Raw genomic sequence first — 22,960 nt, forward strand, 5'->3', positions numbered from 1 at the left:
GGCCTTTGGGAAACAGCCTTGGTTATTATACCTGCACAGATTATCAGACATTCCATTTTGCCTTTAATTCTGATATCAAAGAGAATTTATTCACAGAAACATAAACTATCAATGCTTATTGGTGAGGTGTCTGTTGCTGCTGGCCATGTAGACTAGACCCGGACATAACAGCAAGTTTTCTACTTAAATGTTAGGCCATCATATGCTGNGCTAAAGAACATGTTCTAATGCAACATCTGACTGAACTCCTACGTGCTTTGAATCCAGCCAACAAGTAAAGCCTGCACTAATTAAATCCTACTATACCTTTTGGGTCCCTTGTTGATGACCTCAGTACATAGAAGCTTGTCAAAATGGCTCNTGTTAGGCCCATNGCTGTGAAACATACACCAAATAATTATGGTGGGAGCTTTTATTCTCCCCTCCTTGGAGCTTATGGTCTCTATTGTAAAAGCACTCCCNGCTGATTGTACCGAANGCTCACGCTGATTGTGTTGTCTCATAATCACAGAATCTGAAAGGGCTATTCCTTTCAAGATTAATTCGGAACATCAGAAGTAGACTCAGCTTGGGCACCAGCNGGAAAGTCCTGATAGCAGTAACTGAGTTTCAGGACATTCTTTCAGTGCTGGTAAAGAACTTTTGGACACAAAGGCTTTACAAATAGCTTCAATTGTTGGGTTACGCTGGGGGCCTGTGCTAGATACCATCTTCAACAAAAGAGATACTAAAGAGGCAATGTTCGTAATTACCATGTTGGTGATAAAATAAAGCATAACGCAGCAAACAGAGCCAGGCTGTGGCAAGCTTACTAGTCTACACAATGCCCTCTTTGAATCTTCAGGTTCTTAGGCTCCTTAGGAAAAAATGCCAGTCACCATGTCAAACACACTGAAAATAGAAGGAAACTGGATTGTTGAAGCTCCATGGTCAGCTCAGATGACTTCCTGTATGACTTGGGAGTACACNTGACTCCACCTATGTATTTACCCCCATGTTATGCTGAGACCCAATTTTTATCTCAAAACATAGCATTCTGGCTACANATTTCAATCCCATCTGTCCCCAGTACAACTGCATGGCTTGCTGGTTTTATAACTAAGGGAAGTGCTAACTGCAGGGACTGTCACNCGCTCAGGATCTGTCTGCCAGGTAAGCTCTGAGCACTTTGCACTTATTCTGACCTATAACTCTGTGGGGTATGCTCCTTCAGAGATGAGGAAGGGGAGGCTTCAAGAGACTAAGGAAGCCTCCTGGCCAGGTAGCACATCCTTAAGTGACTTGACTCTTGGCTTTGAGGAAGTTGCTATTACTAGGTGTCTGCGACTATAGTTCGTGTACATACAAATTAGCAGAGGATCTTGCTAAGTGCATGGCTTGATTATGGAAGTCTGGAGCAGGGTCTGAGGTTTTACACTTCTAATAAACCCCCCTGATAATCATAAGGCAGCTAGGTCATGTGCTACATTTTGAATAGCAAGGCACTTCTCCATAGTGAAGAACCCCTTTCATCATCAGAGATAGATACTTCAAGAGTTGCAGTCGTGGGACCCTCGGTAGTTACTTGACCTTGATACACTTGAGACCACATGGAGACGAAGAAGATACCAATCCAGAAGCAACAGTGGTTATGGAATGCATACACTTCCATGTATTTTTACAGTAAAAATGCATTAAAAAATCTTTCACAAAAGAAACTTAAAAAATACAAGTAGGCTATTGACTCCCCCGACCCCTGAACATCCTTTCAGGTTGTGTCATGGGGGCTGGGGAGTCTTAAACTGTTTTGATTTAATCATACAGAAGACTCACCCCTCATCAGCACTCTTATGGGAAGTGAAAGGTTAGGGAAGTAGGCTCACAAGAATCAGTCTCCAATATAGGCTACAGTAGATTGAAGAGACATCTAGGTTTCGGCTTAGCACATGTAGTTTCCCGTACAGTGCAGTACTTTCAACTCAAATCTGATGTATGGAATTTAAGGTGAAATTGTCACAGCAGAAGTCCTCAGATACCGAGCCGGGCTCGGCACTGACTTTAAATGCCCTATACCATTTCTTAAACTGAGACACATATCATGATGTTCATTCCCAAAAATAAAAAACCAACCTTGATTTTTTTTTTTTTTTAAAACTTGTTTAAAACCCATAGACCATGATCAAGGGAATGAATCCATGAGTTAACATCATGGGCTGTGCTAGAACTAGTGAGAAAAATCCTAGCTATAGAACGTCAAGAGCAACCTCCATGCTGGCTCTCAGGAAATTGGATAAAATAAACATCACCACGCAGCAGGAGTCTTCCTCAGCCTAATACTATTGCCAATGTATGATTTGTAGGGAAAACTCCAATAGTAGAAGTAGCAGTCACAGACTCCCTGCCCTCTTTAGCTATAACATGTATATTGTGTTTGATTCAGAGAATTTGGAGAAATGTCCATATAACTAGAACTACTTGGTGTAATGTTATATATAAACCCTAAGTCAAATAAAGCTATGAACAATGTAATATTTATATGTGCATAGTGTCTTATAAAAAGGTTGGCCCACACATTGCTTTTCATCAACCCAGAGAGTGTGTTAAGCAAGAAATAAATGAAGAACAGAGAATGCAAATGAATGCTTGATTATTCATGAGCAGTCTCTCTGTGGGGAAACAATAGCCCCAACAAACTAAAGCTGTAGCGATTACTTATATAATTTTAAAACAACTTTACATACCTGATTTAGTTTACAATAAAGTATATCCCCAAGAATCAATCTGTTCATATTCAGAAATATAGACACACGTCACGTTCCCCACAGCTAGACTTCTGTCATAAATTCTCTTTTATACAAAAAAAAGGCAACAGTTGTTTTATTTTTTTTTTAAACAGGCTCTATTAATTACAATTTTAAACTCTACATACAATGATAGGCTGGATTTTCTTTTCTATTTTTTTGTTTTTGTTTTCTCTTTTTTTGCCCTCTCCCTTATTACAGTACCACAGGAACAACAGTGATTGACTTGAAAAGTTTTGTGTCTGAAGGGAAAATGAAAAAACAAAACAAAACAAAAAAACAAAAAAAACCCAAAAAACCCCAACCCTGTACTACAGAAATACAAATGCTCTGTCAGCAGGGTTTGCTGTAGTGGTCCTACAGGTACAAGCAAACACTTTGGCTCAGCTAGGCAGTAATCCACTTAAACCATTTCTCAGGGCTACAGCCCACACAACCACACCTTCTGAGGGTTCAGAAAATGGGTCTACTTTAGCAAGAAAAACCATTACACTTTCCTTTGCTGTCCCCAAACCCAAGGGACAGGGTCATTTCCCAGTAGACAGATCAAGACCCACTGGTGTCATCACGTTTCACTCAATCCTTAGGACTTGGATTATGGTTTCAAAGTGCATGATCAACTATTCTGGGAATATGCAGCCTCAATCCTTTTAAAATATCCTTTTAAAATATCATGACAGAGGTTTCCTCCACCACAGTTCATTCCTCTGCTCCCACTGGGCAGAAGGCAAGCAGGGGCTTATGCTAAACCCTGGAGGAGGGGACTCTTTCCATGTTGGAGACATTTACAGACATCTCCCTCATCCCAGAGGCATGGGGTCCTATATTCGGATCTACTCGGCTTCAGACTGGACCAGACAACCCAGAAGGAGCTTGTCTGTTCTATCCGGAGGCTGATGCTTTGCAATGGGCACTGCTGCAGGTGAGATGTATTCGTTCTGTGGCAGGGCCTGATGAACCTGACCCTCTGAGCTAAGGCTGGGTTTGGTTAATGGCAGCCAACCCTGTTTCTGCACCTTCCTGGGTCAGGGAGCGCACAGACCATTCTTTGACTATAGCAACTATAACTTAAGATCATAAGGTCTCTTAGTGCTGCACACTGTAGTCATAAATATCCTTCATTTGCAGTAGTACTCTTGTCACATAGTTTGCTGAATTTTAGGCTCACTGGCCACTCTAATCCATCCTAAAAGATCCTCAGTCTGTACAAGTTTGTCTTTTTGCGTTCTGCTTTTCTGAAAACGGGTTTACAGTACAGCACTACATCACTTCGGAACAGTTTCTATTGAGTGAAATTTAATTGCATTTACTTATAGGACATGACCAACAGCCCTGTTTATCTAAGAGAGAAAGAGCTTGCCCCAAAGAAGGAACAACTCTATAGCTTGTGAAGAAACAAAATGTATATCCCTTTGGGCCAGTATTTTGGCAAATAATTTTCAAAAAAAAAGTATGCATTTAAAAATACTTTCTTTAATATTTTACACCAGGCACAAGACTTTTCATATATATTTTTTCCTTATAAGATTTCAGATGCATAAAATGTTCGTTACTATTCTTAGGACTATCAGGTGTCAGATGCTTCCTCAGGTAAGAAACTAAATGATTTCGTTTTGCGACCTTCCTCTTAGAACCTTTGACACGGTAAAGGTTGCAATGCTGAGTCTCAGATGCTGAGGTCGGTGCTACATTCTTTGTAAGGCCGCCTTCTCTGCTCTGGGGGGTTTCGGGGGCTTCTCCCTGCTTCCAGCTTCAGACCAGCCTCCTCTCTTTCTCGGTGGCCAACCTTGTCGTCCCGGTTCCTTTTGTCCAGTGACCGCTCTCGCCTGCGCTCAGGGGACCTGGCCCTCCTTCTGTCGGTGGACTTGGCTCTCCTCTCGGGCGAGCCCCCTCTTCTGCGCTCTGGGGACCGTCTTTGATCCAGGAGTCTTTCGAGGGACCTCCGCCGGCGGCTCGGGGAGCTGTCTTTTCTCCGCGTGGGTGAACGTTCTCGCTTCCTCTCGGGAGACATCTCTCTTCTCTTCTCATGCTTCTCCCTTCTCTCCAAAGTGTTGTCAGCGCTGCGGGTGCCTTCCCTGCGCTTCTCCGGTGACCTCCTCTTTGGGCCATTGGTGGCTGTCCGCTCTGGCTGCGCCTCTCTCCATGCGTCGGGTGGCCGGTCTTTGGGCCGGCATGCCCCACTGTCTGGTTTTCTAGAAGTTCCATTCCAGGTGTGATGTTCGTTGGGTTGTTTGCTGTGCTCCCTGTTGCCTTTTGGATCCTTCGCGTGTGCTCGCTTTTCGGCATGTTGTGATGATTTGTGAAGATCGGGTGGGTAACTGGACTCCAAGGCTGGATGCGGTCTGTGGTCTGGCGGCCCCGGCCTCACTTCCGGAACACCTTGTGCACCGGTGGAGGGGCCGTTCCTGTCGCTGCTGGGGTCTGTCCGGGAGAGAAATAAGAACAGTTTAACAAGAAGGACCTGTGGCTCCTGGCCCAGTTCCCTCCCACACTTGACTCATTAGTCACAACAAACAAACAACTGTTAAAGCAGTCAGTCAATCAAAGCCAACTGAATCGTGGTTAATTTAAGTATTACTGCAACTAGTTAGGATTAAAAACTAGCGCTGTGGCTTTCAACATCTAGCTCATTGTTCCCCATACCCTGAAGACAGACCATAGGAGAAATTATAAATGGGTTTAGCGTTTAAAGGCAGAACTGCAGGAGTCTGTCTAGAGGTACCAGAACTGCCCAACCTGTCCCATGACTGCTCTTCTTGGCCACCCATCAGCCCCCCCCCCCCCCCCCCCCCCGCCTTTCCTCTGTTTCCTTCTGATACTCTTATTTGAAGTATACCTGTTCTGTTTAAAATTAACCTAGGACACAGACTTGGATGGGCATAAGAAAAGATTTCCTAGGGTTACAAATAGTCACTGGCTTATCTGGGTGGTGATCTAACAGCAAGGGCAGTTCCTGGAAAATGAAAAGCATCCTTCTATTTTAAAAACTGATCCAGGATATCGGGAAAGGGGATTACCTAGACATGGCACAGGGCAGGTGTTAACTCTCAAATAGGACACCTGCTCGAAGGTCCATTAAACCACTACTTTTACACTGAACTCTTTTGTTTACTTTCAAGCAAATTAAAAAATACAAACAAACAAGGAACTGTGTTTAAAATAGCTTTCTGTCAGATAAAAGCAAGGGGGATAGGTTGTTTGGGTGCACATTGTAAATTAGTTGGGGCTTCATCAAATCAAGAAGTTTAAAAGGACCTTTTTTCTAGTTGTGAGAAGAAAGAGCTGTGAAACCATTGGACTGCCCCTATTTCACACAGGTATCAAGGCATCTAAGGCTGGACAGCTTGGGACAAGTCCCATTTATCATTTAACTATCTGATCTGACACTATAGCCATTTAAGGCGGCACCTTGAGTTTATGAGCTCCTTTGCAAAGCTGCATGTTTTGTTGTTCTGAAAAACCATCAAGTTTTAAGTGTCTGAGATGCTGTGCTACAACATGGGGCACAGGGCTTTAAAAACATGCTATGCGCTAGCCAGGCTAACAGGAACAAAAATGTGTGTCTAATGAAGGATTTCCCCAAACCCAGAATGTAGGCAGGGATGTAGCTTACAGCACGGATCCTCACACCTTCGTTCTTTTTTGCTGTGTGTGTGTGGTGGTGGTGGGGCAGCAGCTAACCCTTATTTTGGGTCAACCAATCTTTCCTAAACTTTGCCATTGTGCTGCAAACTTTTTAATTTTTTTAAAGTGGATGTGCTATATGCCAATAAAGCCTTATTTGCAAAAGTAGGCTGTGAGCAGGATTTGGCTCATGGGCTGCAGTCGGCTGAGAGACACCTGAACAGCCAGGGACTCTCTTGTTCCTTACCCACCAGATAGAGCATCCGGATGAGGCTCATGCTCTCTAAATGCTGGATAAGCTACCAGACAAAGACAAAGTCATTGCACACTTAGGCAGCTAGCATAAACCTAACCTAGACCCTTACTTGTAGTGTTAAGACAAGGGGGAGCAACACTTCAACAGGTCAGCCATGTACTTACAATTCAAAGAAGGCAGGGTGCTCAGAATGAATTGCCAAACATACCAAGATAGAGCTAAGCAGAAGCAATGAGGAAATGAGGCCACAGCACAGAAACACCTAGTATTGATTGAGCTACAAACCGTAGTTTGATTATGGCCCATAAGGTAGAAGCAAGCCTCCCCGAGCTTTTCATTTCTCATACATGCAGCGATTTTAGGAGGGATCATCGCTGGAGGAGGGAGGGCCCAGCACCAAGAACAGTCAGAGAGAAGGAGAAAGAGAGAAAGAGAAAAAGTTCAACATTTAGATTCCCTATAACAAGAAAGAAAAAAATCTTCATTTGTTAACATAGGGCAAAGAGAGTTTATTCGTCCGGTCAGACAGTCTAAGGCAACACGCAAGGCTGCAGAGACCGCAATTGGAGCAATGACGTTTCTTTTAGACAGCCGTAAGATGACTCGAAAACCCAGATGATAATGCATCCTTTTGGTTTTTTTGTTTTGTTTTGTTTTGTGTTTTTTGTGTTTTTGTTTTCGAACAACTGGAACAATGGCAGGCTGGCATAGGAGAGCATTAACAATAAACAACAAAAGAACAAAGTCCCCTCCCACCCCCCACCCCCAGTACCGCGGCAGTTAAATTAAGTACAAAAAACTCATTACAAAAATAGCCTCACAGAGAAGCAGGTTCCAGTCAAGTCAGAAAAATAGTGGAACGTAACATATTATAACCCATTTGTAACTCTAATCAGTAGAATTAGAGATTTAGTCCCAATGACGCATGGAAACAGTACAGCAGCACAGCCCCGGCATGGTCAACCCTTTGTGGAAAACCATTCACTTCAACGATCTTTATTTTTTTAGCCCAGAGAACATTTGTTAGTGTTGGATTTTCATCCTCAGTGCAACAGACATAGGTTTGGAGAAGATACACAGGTTACTGACGATGACTCTCAAATGAGGTACCATATCCAACAGAAGCATAGGGAAGACAGAAAAGGGAGACATGTTACACAGTTTCAGTGGCATCAATACACCTAACGGTCAGAAGTCAAGCACAGTGTGCAGCCATGGCACCTCGTGTTGTCACCACGGTTCCCCCTTACCTCAGACCCCTCATACAGTGTACCGGTACCAACACCTGGGAAGGCAGCCCTGCCAAGGGGCCCTTCTCCTCCTTGAACTATGTCTGAATCTTTGAGTATCTCATTGTGCCCAAAATGCATCTGGGAATTGTGCAGAAAGACGTTCAGAAAAGAGGGTGATAACAGAGAAATCCCGAATAAAGGGGACCAATGTATATGGGGATCTTTCACTCACAGTTTCTATAGAAACTTTTGTAGACCTTTGGTTGGGAAAAAAGCCCTACAACTAGGGCATAGCTTCCTTTTTTTTTTTGTTTTTTGTTTTTTAAATTTTAAACAAGAATCTCAAATAAATAGGACATAATTATCACAATATACAATATTTTTGCCATCAGAACACTAAGCTAGGTAAAGAGCATTGCTGTCTACTCAAACTATGTTTAAAGACATGACAGAGGACCTCTACATTTACCCGGCTTTCCTCATAGGAAAGGTATAGTAACATTGTTTCCCTCATGGTGAGCACTGGGAATCTACTTCATTCTTTATCATTAAAAACATATGGCTAATAGATCAACATTTGTTTGTTGTTGTTGTTGTTTGTTTGATAGTGTGGGCTCAGGTGGTCTGATTGGGGTAAAAGACGAGTTCAGAGGGACAGAGAACTGTCATATACAGAGTCTAAACAAGGTGAGCAAAGCCCCCCCTCCCCAATATTCCAAAACTTCACGCCTCTTAAAGAAAAACAACAAAAACGAAATGGAACAAAAACAAAACAGAGAAAAACAAACAAAGAAACAAACCCAACTAGATCTTGTGCCTCATCACGAGTCAGGAAACCTGCTTCTTTAAAGGACTGTATAGTCATTTGTGCTAACAATTGGAGCTGAGAAACAGTTTGGCACAGTTCAAACAAACATTCCTTCNCTCTTGGTTGGACCAGACAGGATGTTCTCTCTGATTATCAGAAAGGGGGCTATCAAGATCTCGTCTTAGGCCACGCCCCAGTCCACGTAAGCAAGCAAAAGGGTGAAATGTGTAGAGATTTCAGAACAAGCGAGGCAAATAACCACATGGTGCAAGAGGCTGGTAAGACACTGGTGAATAGGGAAACGAAAAGGGCTTTCCTGTTGCCGCTCTGGAGACAAGCTCATGGGGTCATGCCAGGGAAGGAAGGGATGTTTTCATAGTTTGACCCACCATATTCTGGGACCGAGCCGTCTCCCCGCCGCAGAAACAGACGGACCCTGCGGCCGCCATTCTTGATCAGTTCTATGGCCCGAGAGTGTTTCATGTTTTTGGTGGTCTCACCATTGATCTCTAGAATTTCATCGCCAATCTGCCGAAGTAAGAGAGGAAAAGATGTGGTCACACCAGGTCTCCATAAGCTATGCAAGTCTCTTGACTTAAAATTCTCCCCCCTTCATTGACTCTCACATACACATCAGACATATTCCAGACTCTCTCCTACTGCTCAGGATGGAGCCATGAGAATATTAAACCCTCGTGGCAATTAGATTCTAATGAGGGAAAGGCAATTATAGGCATACTATACAAGTAGTAAGTTACACAATGCTAAGTGCTGACTGAAGCACAAAAGCTACCAGGAGAATGTGAGCTACTGAGGAGGGAACTGCAGCACGGCTTCCATTGAGAAGCTCCACTCACCCCATGTAGGGATGCTCAGTTACAATCATCTGTCCTCTGGATGGAGCTTAGAACTGGAGACTTGTTTCAAATCAAAAGAACATGGTAAATATGATAGGATGTTAGGTCAACAGTTACAGAAAAATTCTGTCTACCATCTTTCTTACCCTCATTCTTTTTTCTTTTTTTTAGTCTCCCATTCTGATGCAGGTTATGCGGTACCTGCTATGGTGAATGTGGTCCCTCAAGGCCTCCATGTTGAATGAAGACTTAGAGCAATACTATTATAAGTAGCTGAACACAAGGAAGTTAGGTAACAAAGAACATGTTCTTGAAGAGAACGCAGGGACAGTGACCTGCTCCTTTCTCTCTGCTTATCTCCTGTGAGGTAAGGGGTTTTAAAGCTGCACCACACATCCCTCTGCCCCACTATAGCATTCTGCCTTCCAGACAGGAACTGAAACCTCTGAGACTTGTGAGACACAATATGCTCATCCTCATTTTAGGCTTTTATGTCTGTAGTCATCTGGTTTCAAAATCTGACTAATACATCATTAAGGACTTGCATGGTAAGAAAAAGAGAGAAGACTCCAGTCACAGGCTGACAGGCACCAAATCCTGAAGACAACCCAAGAATAAGCTCCGGAAAAAGTTTCCACAGACTCACCTAGGTGCTGTGCAAAATCAGAACTAGGCCAGAATACGACTCACATACAGCTTATATTCTAGAAGAAGAGGGAAAGTACTGGCTTTGGAATCCATTTCACATTTGCCGAGTAATCACATGGCCCATCAGCCCCTGCAGCTCAGTCTACAACTGCAGAGATGAAAACAAGCTCACGCCTATAAAGCTCAAGGGAGCATGGGATAAACGTGCCTTAAGAGCTATGTGCCATTGTAATGATGCTAATTCATGCTATGAGAAACGGCTTCCTCCAAATATTTATCATTTTTCGCTGTTTACTTCTTGAAACTATGCTCTGCTTCCCAGTCAAGAAAAGGCTGTTAAAAACTGTCAGTCTGGAGCCAATGAGATGGACCAGCAGACAAAGGCTCCTGTCACAGACTCCTGCCACAAGCTGAATCTGATCCCAGGATCCACAGGGTGGAGAGAGAACAGACTCCTGCAAGTCNTCTTATTTCCACAGGCATATTTATGGATACGTAAACACACAAGAAGCAGAATAACATATAAAAATAGAAACAACAAAAACCCAAGCCACTTCAGATTGAAAGAGGAAAAACAAGTATAAACAGCGTATTAAATTCCTCACTTTGGCTTAGTGTGTGTGTGTGTCTGTCTGTCTTTCCAACTCACATTTCTTCCTTCCTTGATGACATCATTTACTGCAGTGGCTCCCTATGTGTTTTGGGCTTTTTTGGCTTATTTAAATGAGATGCTTTGCCATTTCTCCATTATCTAATCTGCATGGAAGGTAACATTTATCCATAGTAACAAACATTAAATAGCTAGACAACAGAGGGCCCTGTATAGGTGTCTTTTAAGTTCTCAGGCTAGGGAGGCCCCACCTATGCCATGAGCGTATGCACAGCTGACAACTGCTATGAATGTGGCCTAACACAAAACTGTAACTTACTCAAAACTCCGTGAAATTTATTTTTGACAAATTTTAAAGCTTCATTTCGAGGCCCCAAAATGTGCATCATCAACCTTATAGATGATAATGTAGATGAAATGATAATTTCAAAAGGTTTGACACACCTACAGCAACCTTCAGTGACAGTGCTATGGAATGACTGGCCCCATGCTGGGGTCGAGGCTTGACTGGGAATCTCTGAGGCTAAGGGAAGGCAGCTGGTGACCAGTTAGAGAAGGAATGAGCTTTCTACTCAGAACCTACAGGGCTACTCAGATTCCCTGCATCCTGCACTATCCAGTTTCTTGTGACAGGATGTGCCTACCATCAAGATTATGCACAAGAACAATGAGAGTGGCATTCAGAAAACACCTACTTTACTATGCCCGGAGTAAAGTACAACCCATGAGACCCATCTAACTTAGGAGCTATAACTAATTATGCGTTAGGAAGAAATCTGTGGCAGGAACCATCCATTCACCATCCTGCAAGCTGTGGGCAGTTTAAGGAGAGTCACAGAGGATGCACTTACAACCAACCATTCCTGCCTTCCCATCACTTACCCTCATCTTCCCACATCTTTCTGCAGGACCATCCTCTGCCAAGCGCAGAACGTAAAGATCCATGTTATATTCTCGCCCCCCTCGAAGACTAAAGCCAAATCCCTTGGCCCCTCTTTCCAATTCCACAGTGTAGAAATCTTGCTCCTATTTGAAGAAATTGAACACAGTCATTCTGGGGCAATTTAGATCCATGCCCATTTCTCTTAGTGACTTTGTAGAAAGGCAGAGAGGCTCCATCTGCAACTCAGTGGTTCCTGTTTGTTAATCATTATTATCAACCTTTGTTCATCTGAGGTGTTAGGAATCCTGAATCTGTAAACTGCCTTGAGCACACACATGCATGCATTTACAATGCTTAGTCAGTTAGGCTACAGTTGGCATTTGAGGCAAGAACATTCTTTACTTAGTAGAAGACCAACCACTGGCTGAGATGTTGCTAGATGCCTGATCCTGACAAATGCCAGCAGTGCCCAATGCCAGCCTTTGCAAATGAGGGTCTGGTGTGCATTCTGTTGGGGGAAGATCATGACTAACTCCTGAAGGCATCAAGAAGGCCAGTAAAAAAATAAATAAAATTAACTTTGCATCAGCCATGTCTTTCAAATTTGCACCACTGGCTGTCATTTGGGCATTTCCAAGCCGAGGACAGGGCATGCACACTAGGGGTCTTATCTGAAATTCACTAGCCAGAGAAATATCTTATATGAAAAGACATTTTCTTGACAGTAACAGGGTTTTGAAAACCGTGAGAAGCGAGACACTAGCTGCCTTGTTTCTCTGATCACTGAGTCTGTGACAGCCTTTCTTTCTCCCCCCTTAGACAAGAGGACCTAGAAATATTTTTCAAAGGCAGTAAAAATAAAATGTCATTTCCTAGACAATCAAATATGAGTGTGTTCATCTGGTTAAATCACTTCACAAAAAGATTGTTTATTTTCAAATATGTGTTTTTAATTTTTTTTTTTAAACAGCTTCAGGAAGTTGGAAGGAAATGAGTAAGAGGTTCAGAGAAAAAGGAGAAGCAGCCCTCACCTGTGCAGCCTGTGGTCCTTTGAACTCAAACTGAGAATCCTGCTTTGGTTTGGTGGTGGTCCTGCCAAAATGAGAGACACAAATATAACAGCAATCCAAGGGGAAAAACAAGAAAGAAAAATCAAAGACTGCCCTTCCTCAGGTGGGACCTACTTTATCCCTTCAACAAGGCAGACAATGACAAAGAACCCAAGCCACCTCTGACCTTGTTTCCTGGGTCCCCTGCTGAGAGGGGGCATGAGTGGTGGTGATGGTGGCAATCTTCTCAGCATTAGTCAGCAGCGTGGCATTTGAGGACTCTGTAGGGCAGAGCATAAAGACATGAAGGTCTCTGAGAAGACATCCAACAACTGGGAGGCATGCAGAAACCCTGGATCTAGAGCCTGACTTCCCTGCCTCCATTTCAAATAGTTGACTGAAATTTCTAGACAATCAGGCAAACAATGATTCCCTCCTGAGGACTACATATACTGCACTACTCTCTTCCCCACCTGACAGGTCCCCACCAATGCAATGTAGCTTACAGGGATGCGTCACTCCTGCCGTGACACAGAACGATGGCAGGAGCCATCAAAATACTACACCACATTGAAGCTCAAGAATTTTATAGGGTGATGATAAATGGCTTTCCTAACAGTTCTTGCAATTTATCAGCTATATTTGATTGAGTCTGTTTGATCTCCTCATGTGCATACTAGCATCTGAAACGCTGGACCATCTTACTAAACACATGTAAGTGCTATCTGCTCTCTTCCCCAGTGGAGCCCAACTGCAAACATGGGACTCTTGACAAACCTCACTTAGTATCTCTCATGAAAGATTCATTCTGAAACCTGCATTAGAAATAACCAGTGTTTATAAATATAAGCCACATAAATCATAAAGCCACCTTAATGTAACGAATACAATCACATTCATATGTAAATTGACTTTCTTCTCCACTTATCAAATTCAAAAGCAACTAAATTAATCTCTAGAAGGTTGGAGGTACGGAATCTGAAAATCCGACGAGAACCATGTTCAGCACACCCACGAGTACGTAAGGTCTAATCACTTGTTAGCGGGGGCGAATCATTCTCTATCTACTAATCATTTATTAGTCCTCTCGTTAGAGCAAGCCAGGCAGCAGCCAACCGTGTGAGCAAGCCCTACTCTCGGTGTTATTTTAACCTGACTCTGGATGCTCTTTCATCAGGACAGTACTCACTCACTGTGGTTGTGATGGCCTAGTATTAGCCTGTATAGCCCACTGAATTCGTGGGGCACCTGGGAAACTCAAAGTTCCCACAAGCCATGATCCACAGCAAACAGTTTAGCATTTGCTGAATGCAAATATCCATCTACCAGGTACAACAAGGTTTCTGTGAGAAAATATTTAAGTATTCTAAACCTAGAACCCTGGAATACATCTTTCTCCATTACATTCATGGAACAAAAGACAACCCGTTATCCCAGCCAATGGTGGTCTGCCTTCTGTTTGCATTCCTTAGCATGTACTCAGCTTGTATCTAGCTTCCTAGAGCTTTATTTTTTTGTTATATACCGCAAGTTTTGAGATTTCAGACCCAGACTCAGGTCACGGCTTCCCCCATCAATTTGGTTCGAGCCTTATTTTTCTTATTTGGTAAAAGGAGCTCTACCCTGTCTTGTGGATGAAGGGACAGAAAGTGTTTTGTAGACTACCTGGCACATATGCACTGGGTGCCCAGAGTACAGCTGCTCCACCTTTGGGCCTTACTTTCTAAGGGGGATCCTTGAAGTTGTTTAAAGTCTCTGGAAAATGACAAATATGTTTTTCTTTTTCTTTTTTAAAACAGTTTCTCTAGTATACGCCAAAGCTTATTATTATTCTTACAGTCAGGGCACAGACTCTAACTGGAAGCAGAGAATTGCTTCTATATCCTAGTTACTTAGCAGGGCAGTGCTCTATATCATCTGTCCTTATCAAATATTTCTGTAGAGAGCAGGGAACGAATGTGTGGCCAGAAGGAACTGCCATGTGAAACAAAGGAGAATGTGCCGAGGCTAGGAGCATCTATTAGGCTGCTCTCTGTCTGGTGCGGTGACAATGTGCTCCGTGTCCTCCGAGTAGGGAGGTGGTGACATGTGCTCTGTGTCCCCTGAGGAGGTGGTGCTCAAGCTAGCTGGCAAGCTGACTGCCCAGTGGTTGCAAGGTCAGACTGCAGAGTCACACCATCATGTTCTGCATCCTAGGCTCTGCAGCTTACTGGATGGGGTTTAAACAAAGCGATGTAAGCACCTGCTGCCTCAGTTTTCTTATCTACATAGGAGGAACAACACAAGTCTTTAAGGACATTGGTGCAATGATTATAATTAAAAAGTAGGATAGTGCCTGACACATAAATATTAGTCAAAATAATTAGTCAAAATATTAGTCAAAATAATTATGTGAGGTATTACTTATTACTGCCATTGTCCTAAGAGCATATTGGTGAATTTTAATTACTGCTATCAGGAGACTGGAGGACCACTAGCTCATTTACATTACTTCCATATCAGGGCAGCTAACCTGGAGAACCACAGTGATAAGTCTAACTGGTATTACATAGAACAGATTCACTGTGCCAGTAGAAGACACAGGGATAGCACCTCTTGTCAATATGACTCACCGGAACACTTATGCCCATGGACACCGGGCTCTGAACACCCTTGATATTGCTCATCATCATTCATTGCATAAAGATGGTAAATTATGAGAATGGGCCATAGTAAATTCATTATTGAGACAACAAAAAGAATGTTTTCTTGTAATTAGAGTGATTATAAGTGCTGAATGAATTCCTTTAGAATGTCTGTGTGTTGTTAATCGCCAGTGTTTTCTGGGCACATCAAATCCTATTGTCAAGCAGATTTTCTATTCTGTTGTTTTCATGGTTTGACGGCACATGATGATCCTGCACTACATTTATAAATAGAATGTCATCAATAATTTTCCTTCAGTTCTTCACTTGGTGATGTCTCCCGATGCAAATTGTTTGGGTGTTGAAGCTTAACTTTAAGCATTTAAAACGCATTAACACTTAATATGCTGCTCTGAGTCTCATGAATTTTCCTCATCCTGTTGTTTGTGTTACTATTTATTTATAGTGTGCAAAATCAACACTGTACCTTGTAGATTCGTTATGATAGTCACCATTAAATATGATAATCAATTGCCACAAAGCAGGCAGACTCAATGAATGGCTCTCTTTACAGATGTGAATCTGAGGCACTGAAATGTAAAGAATACATTCAAGGTCTCCCAGGAAGCAAGAAGAGATGTTGGGAATTGAACCCAAGGTTTGCCTGCCTCACAGTTCATTTTCAAACTTATTTGTCTTATATGGGAATTATATTTATCAAGAAAACCACACCCAATTGGTACACTCCTTTCAAATAAGCAATACTTTAATTTTACTCCACGACTATGAGTAACTTCACTAATGACCATCAATGATTACTTAACATATAGCATAGTCTGTGCTGCCTACTGGATTTTACAGGCCATCTTCAGAGTACCAAAATAGTTTAAATAGGCTTGATTTCCAGTANGCTTTTATAATATCAATAAAGTTATACTTATTTTCTATAAACATTTAAGTCTTCATTTGGAATTAAACCAAAATTATATCTGCCAAAACACTGCCCAGCTTTCAGAGATACAGCCCACCATCAGAAATAGGTTATGGCTTTAGGCCCCAAACATGGCAAAAAGGTATCAAAGGGCAGAACCAGGAGCATGGGTTTCCCTGTCCTCTAACAGCTATGGTAGGAGGGCGTGTCACATTGCATATGACTGTCACCGCTCTCAGGTAATGAGCAGATTGGGCATTTCCATGACAAAATCTAGCGAGTGCCTATATCCTTTATTAAACAGCATTTATATCTACTTTCACTCCCCCTGAGGGATGAAGACGGATAATCCTCATTTTTCAAAGCAATCACACATCATGAAGAGCAAACCCTAGTTCTCAAGGCACAGTGGAGGGCTATGCTAAGCTCCTGACAGGAGCAACTACCTCAGGTTTCAACTTCCCTCCATGACAAATAGTTACTATACTAAATTCATTCCCATGCTAAAATTCTTATCTTCTCTCATGAAATGTATGCTAAAAAGCCAAGCAAGTCACCAAAGGATGCAATGGTTTTTTAAAACACCTTAACATGCTCACACATATGTACCAAGTATCTGAATACATTGCAAAACCTGAATCCCATGTATACATGAAAGCTGTTGGGAGCCTTTTGCTATCCTCCTCCTTCTCCCAAGGAAGCAACAGACTCAGGATTGCTAAGCTCTGTCTTCTCTATACGTAAATACTTTGAATAACAGTGAAATGAAATATTAGTTCCATGTTAAGCATATACATATTTTTATTGTCTTAAACTGATTCCACATTAGCTAAGCTCAGTTAAGTTCTACTTTGCCTGATTAAAGTCTTACTCCCACTTAAACAGGCATTTCTATGCAATACAAATATACTTTGATTCTGAAAATTCAAGCTCAGATTCAGTATGGTTAGCTATCTTCTGGGCCTTTCTGGGCTGTCATTATATATTTAGTTAACCCCTGCTTATATACCCTGGCAGAGGCCCTTCCTCTACTCTACCACCTATCTTGACCACTACCATATAAAAGGCAGAGAGGAAAGGGGTGTGGTCTGCATAGATCTACAAAGATAAAGGCAATGTCCTAGAGGTTTACTGGACAGATGAGGAAGGGGGAAAATAGAGTCAGGGAGACCAGAGAAAGACTGAGGTATCTAATGACAGGAACAGAGAACCAGGCAGCAGGAGCTGAACAATTCATCTAGGGGTGTGGTTCATGTCTGTAATCNCAGCACTCAAGAGGCTGAGGCAGGAGGATCTCAAGCTGGAGGCAGCCTGGGCTATACCAAGAGACCTTGTCTGCAACAAAAGAAATAAACTAACCAAACCAAAGATGTGCATCCAGGGGATGCTTTTAAGCATTGCCCAAATAAAAAATAAGGTAAGAGGTCATTATGTGCAGGCCCAGGGTTTCTGAGGCATGGGATCACTATGGTTAGGAATTTCTCTTTGTAGGTGCCATCAAATAACGGGGCTTCAGGCTATTTAGTACAGTGAACATTCAAATGGAACATCTGAAAGAGACCAGAGTTCCCTAGCCTGAAGAGCTCCCCCTTCACCCCACAAACCTGTCCTACAACTATACACAGAAGAAATGGAACCAGCAAGCTTTCTCCCCATCACCCAGTAATGGCTACTCTTTTTTATATGCTTGCAAAATTCTCTGGAATCTAACTCCCTCGGGCTTCAGTTTCAGACCCTTTATTGCAGGAACATCACACGTTCCTCCCTACCAGGTGTGACTGCCTTCACCCAGCACCTGACACCACACCATCACTTAAGTATCTGGCAGAGAGTTTTATTATCATGGCAATGCTTTCCTGAAACATCATGGATAAAATCACATTCTTAAGAGAATACATTCTGCCTTAAAAAAAAAAAAATCAATCATGCCATATTTTTATTAACTTTGTTTACTATCTTCTAATCAAAGTAGGATATAAGTGTTAGTTTTTAAAGGGCCTCTTAACTGCCAGTTATTAGTGGGCATTCTATATCTATCTATCTATCTATCTATCTATCTATCTATCTATCTATCTATCTATCTATCTATCCATCTATCTATCTATCTATCTATTATCTATCAAATCATCATTGGTGTTCAGGTTTTAGAAGGTTTATTGTATACTATTTAATCAAGTTGATTCCCAGTATACACGTCGTAGTACAAGTGGCCTCTCCTGACTTCACTTTCTCCAGGTGCCTGCTTTAAGGAGTTGCTCCCCCTGCCTGAGTCACTCTCCTCACATCTTGCCTGCCCAGTGTGGTGTCACTAAGTTACTTCNTCTCCTAGTTCTTTGGGTTGGCACTAAGAGCTCCCTATGACATGTAAACCTATCTCTGTACTACCCTTTGGCTCTCTGAACCATTTCCCCTCTNTTTGTCTGGCTTCCCTTATGTGTTTCGTTTAGAATCTAGGCTCTGCCATTTTGTGATCAGTTTTGTAAATTGCGGTAACTTTCCAGAGAGGCAAATTAGTGAAGTAGCCCTTGCATCAGAAGGTAAATTACAAACCATGCATTTAAAGAAGGTGACACATACAACCACTTAAAGAGCTACATGTTGCCCTCCACAATGGGCAAAGGGTATTTCGTAGGACAGAGAAAGCTCTCTGCTCTGAGAATAGACAATTTTTAAATCGTGTCTAGTTTGAAATCTACTGAAAAGCTCCATCTTTACCATGCAACTTTTAAATAGTATCATTTTCCTACCAACTGGCAGATAGAATATTCATTTAAAATAAAATGTCCGACTTTCTAGATCTATGGCATACTGTTTTTCATCTCGGGAAGCACTCATACATTTTAGAATGTAATTTATTTTATAGCATGCATGGAAATAATGGGGGAAAACCAACTAAATGTTTTTGAATAAGTATTAGTTTCTTCCTAACATAAGGCTAAGGCTGGCTTCGTGAGACCAATTCTCGGGCTTTAAGTGTACAAGCTACCTCCCCTTACCAATATCAGCACATCAACTTCATTTCTGCAAATATGAACGCTGGTATTTTATACTAAGTCACTTTTCACTGTGGGGGCTGCTCTGTGTCCTGTGGGATGGTTAGGAATATCCCAAGCCTTCATCCATAAGAGGACACTGTACACACTGCAGGCATAGCCAACTGCAGAATGGCCACGGGTGGAAAAAGAACCAAATAAAAGGACCCAAGTAAACAAGGGTACTTCCAANTTTAATGTACATGACCTGTCAAACATATCGACATCCAATCTTTCAAACCAAGTAGGCTATGGCCTAGGAACTGGTCATTAAATCAAAAGTATTGATATTTCCTCTTATTTTGAAAAAAAAAAAAAAAACAGTTTTGCCTCTGCATTGCTGTTAGCTAAGTTTTGTGATGTCACATTTCAGTGATTGTTGGAAAAAAAGAAAATGTAAAAAAAAAAAAAAAATCAAAACCTTTCAGCTACCCTATGAGTCTGTCATTACTCCCCACAGCCAAGTTTTCCTATAGCTCTGAAGACAAGAAGAGCAAGGGAAAAAAGAAACAGAGAAAGCTGGAGATTTTACTGTGTGCATTAAGGTGGGATGACCAGGCTAGAGGATTAATTAGTCAGAGAGTGAGAAGGAGTTTAGTAACAATGGCTCTGGTTCGTCTGATAGGCATGTTCAGTTAGGGATGGATAAAGCTGCCTCTACATCAAAATCAAATGTTCAGTTACTCACGGACAAAAATGGGGGAAGATGAGAGAGAGGAAGGGAAGGAGGGAGGGAAGGAGGGAGGGAGCTAGAGAGAGAGGGAGAGATAGATAGATAGAGATANTTTGTCTGGCTTCCCTTATGTGTTTCGTTTAGAATCTAGGCTCTGCCATTTTGTGATCAGTTTTGTAAATTGCGGTAACTTTCCAGAGAGGCAAATTAGTGAAGTAGCCCTTGCATCAGAAGGTAAATTACAAACCATGCATTTAAAGAAGGTGACACATACAACCACTTAAAGAGCTACATGTTGCCCTCCACAATGGGCAAAGGGTATTTCGTAGGACAGAGAAAGCTCTCTGCTCTGAGAATAGACAATTTTTAAATCGTGTCTAGTTTGAAATCTACTGAAAAGCTCCATCTTTACCATGCAACTTTTAAATAGTATCATTTTCCTACCAACTGGCAGATAGAATATTCATTTAAAATAAAATGTCCGACTTTCTAGATCTATGGCATACTGTTTTTCATCTCGGGAAGCACTCATACATTTTAGAATGTAATTTATTTTATAGCATGCATGGAAATAATGGGGGAAAACCAACTAAATGTTTTTGAATAAGTATTAGTTTCTTCCTAACATAAGGCTAAGGCTGGCTTCGTGAGACCAATTCTCGGGCTTTAAGTGTACAAGCTACCTCCCCTTACCAATATCAGCACATCAACTTCATTTCTGCAAATATGAACGCTGGTATTTTATACTAAGTCACTTTTCACTGTGGGGGCTGCTCTGTGTCCTGTGGGATGGTTAGGAATATCCCAAGCCTTCATCCATAAGAGGACACTGTACACACTGCAGGCATAGCCAACTGCAGAATGGCCACGGGTGGAAAAAGAACCAAATAAAAGGACCCAAGTAAACAAGGGTACTTCCAANTTTAATGTACATGACCTGTCAAACATATCGACATCCAATCTTTCAAACCAAGTAGGCTATGGCCTAGGAACTGGTCATTAAATCAAAAGTATTGATATTTCCTCTTATTTTGAAAAAAAAAAAAAAAACAGTTTTGCCTCTGCATTGCTGTTAGCTAAGTTTTGTGATGTCACATTTCAGTGATTGTTGGAAAAAAAGAAAATGTAAAAAAAAAAAAAAAATCAAAACCTTTCAGCTACCCTATGAGTCTGTCATTACTCCCCACAGCCAAGTTTTCCTATAGCTCTGAAGACAAGAAGAGCAAGGGAAAAAAGAAACAGAGAAAGCTGGAGATTTTACTGTGTGCATTAAGGTGGGATGACCAGGCTAGAGGATTAATTAGTCAGAGAGTGAGAAGGAGTTTAGTAACAATGGCTCTGGTTCGTCTGATAGGCATGTTCAGTTAGGGATGGATAAAGCTGCCTCTACATCAAAATCAAATGTTCAGTTACTCACGGACAAAAATGGGGGAAGATGAGAGAGAGGAAGGGAAGGAGGGAGGGAAGGAGGGAGGGAGCTAGAGAGAGAGGGAGAGATAGATAGATAGAGATAGAGATAGATAGATAGAGATATAGATAGATAGATAGATAGATAGATACATAGATACATAGATAGATAGATAGATAGATACATAGATAGATAGATAGATAGATAGATAGATAGATAGATAGATAGATAGATAGATAGAGAGAGAGAGATAGATAGATATGGGTATACTTTACCATCCCCGGGGATGATGCGGAGAGTCACTGTGTTGCCCGCTTCTTTGATTAGGTTGACAATGTCAGAATGGGATTTGTTGGTGATGGAGCATCCATTTACTGCCAAGATCCGGTCTCCTACTTTCAGCTTGCCACAGCGGTCAGCAGGGCTCCCCTCAATAATTCGACCTATTTTGTGAGGCATAGCCACACATGCATTGCCTGCTTTGGTATTGAGTTTTCATTTTTTTTTTTTAAGTTATGTGGGAATATAGTGAAGGGAGGAGAAAAGGGTTGAAAAGGGAAAGAGAAGGTTAAGTGTTAATTAATTAAAGCATCAAGCAAATGTTATTAAAGGAGAGCGTTGTGCTGATGGTCAAAACATTGGCAATACTCAGGGTGTCTAAAAAGCCACAGCCCCGAGTCTACAGTTCAAGGTCACAGTCCTTTTTACTTTAAAATGATGGCAAAACCCCAGATTCTCTCCTTAAAACAATTAGAATTTGGGGTATTTGACAACTTGAGTCTTGAAACCCCAAAATAACTTGGTGGCCATTGGTTTATTTTGGGGCTGTACATATAAACCCCAGAGCTGGGGTGGATGCTTTTATCCATTCTGTCTTCCTGCCACTTCATTTTGCCAACTGTTATTAACGCTTCTGCCAATGTTTTGTTCTTTCTCCATTTACAAAAATAATCACTGGGCTTCTGGGGAGGTTAAGAGTTGGCTAGCATTAAAAGTTCAATGTGAAAACACAGAGTGGAGCGACACCTTTGCTCTATGTACGCTGATGGAAACTTTAGGAAAGGCATAAGATAAGCCAGGAGAGCACCAAGACAGACACTTAGGGATCCATGTTCANTCAGCCCAAGTCAGGAGCTCTCAGGGAGGCCCTGGTGGGCTCATTAGCTTGGAGCCTCTTCCTGCCTCACAAGCAAATGCCCTTAAAGGGACATAGTGAAAATCTAGCACCTACTCATGCTGAGGACAGCAAAGCAAAGCTTGCCTCAAGTCATCCCCTTGCTCTTTTCCTTTAATCATCTGTGTTGACTCATGGACTTACAGGCAGACATAATAGGATATGAAACAGGGTGGAAGGGATCTGCAGGTTTATTGCATGCTTGAGCCACTCTGCAGGGCAAGCTGTCTTTGAGGGGTGCTCTGGTATAACCAGGTGCTTGTGTGTTGAGTTCCAATGTGTGCCTGNTTTGTTTGTTTGCTTTTGACACAGGGCTTTAGTGTTGAACCTGGATGTCCTGGAACTAGCTCTGTAGACCAGGCTGGCCTCTA

General features: G+C 42.0%; 1 protein-coding gene across 1 annotated transcript in view; it reads right to left on the reverse strand.

Moving 5' to 3' along the window:
- Nucleotides 1-184: 184 nt before the first annotated feature.
- The window catches only part of Magi1 (membrane associated guanylate kinase, WW and PDZ domain containing 1), a 631,196-nt gene continuing 608,420 nt past the window's right edge, over nucleotides 185-22,960 (reverse strand). The window contains exons 20-25 of the mRNA XM_021164131.2: nucleotides 21,691-21,858; nucleotides 12,935-13,028; nucleotides 12,730-12,790; nucleotides 11,698-11,841; nucleotides 9,090-9,228; nucleotides 185-5,201 (exon numbers count right to left, since the gene is read on the reverse strand). Of these exons, the coding sequence (XP_021019790.1) occupies nucleotides 4,447-5,201; nucleotides 9,090-9,228; nucleotides 11,698-11,841; nucleotides 12,730-12,790; nucleotides 12,935-13,028; nucleotides 21,691-21,858 (1,361 nt within the window). The 3' untranslated portion in view covers nucleotides 185-4,446. The remainder of the gene's footprint in view (nucleotides 5,202-9,089; nucleotides 9,229-11,697; nucleotides 11,842-12,729; nucleotides 12,791-12,934; nucleotides 13,029-21,690; nucleotides 21,859-22,960) is intronic.

Source organism: Mus caroli, chromosome 6 (genome assembly GCF_900094665.2).
Source record: "Mus caroli chromosome 6, CAROLI_EIJ_v1.1, whole genome shotgun sequence".
Taxonomy (NCBI): domain Eukaryota; kingdom Metazoa; phylum Chordata; class Mammalia; order Rodentia; family Muridae; genus Mus; species Mus caroli.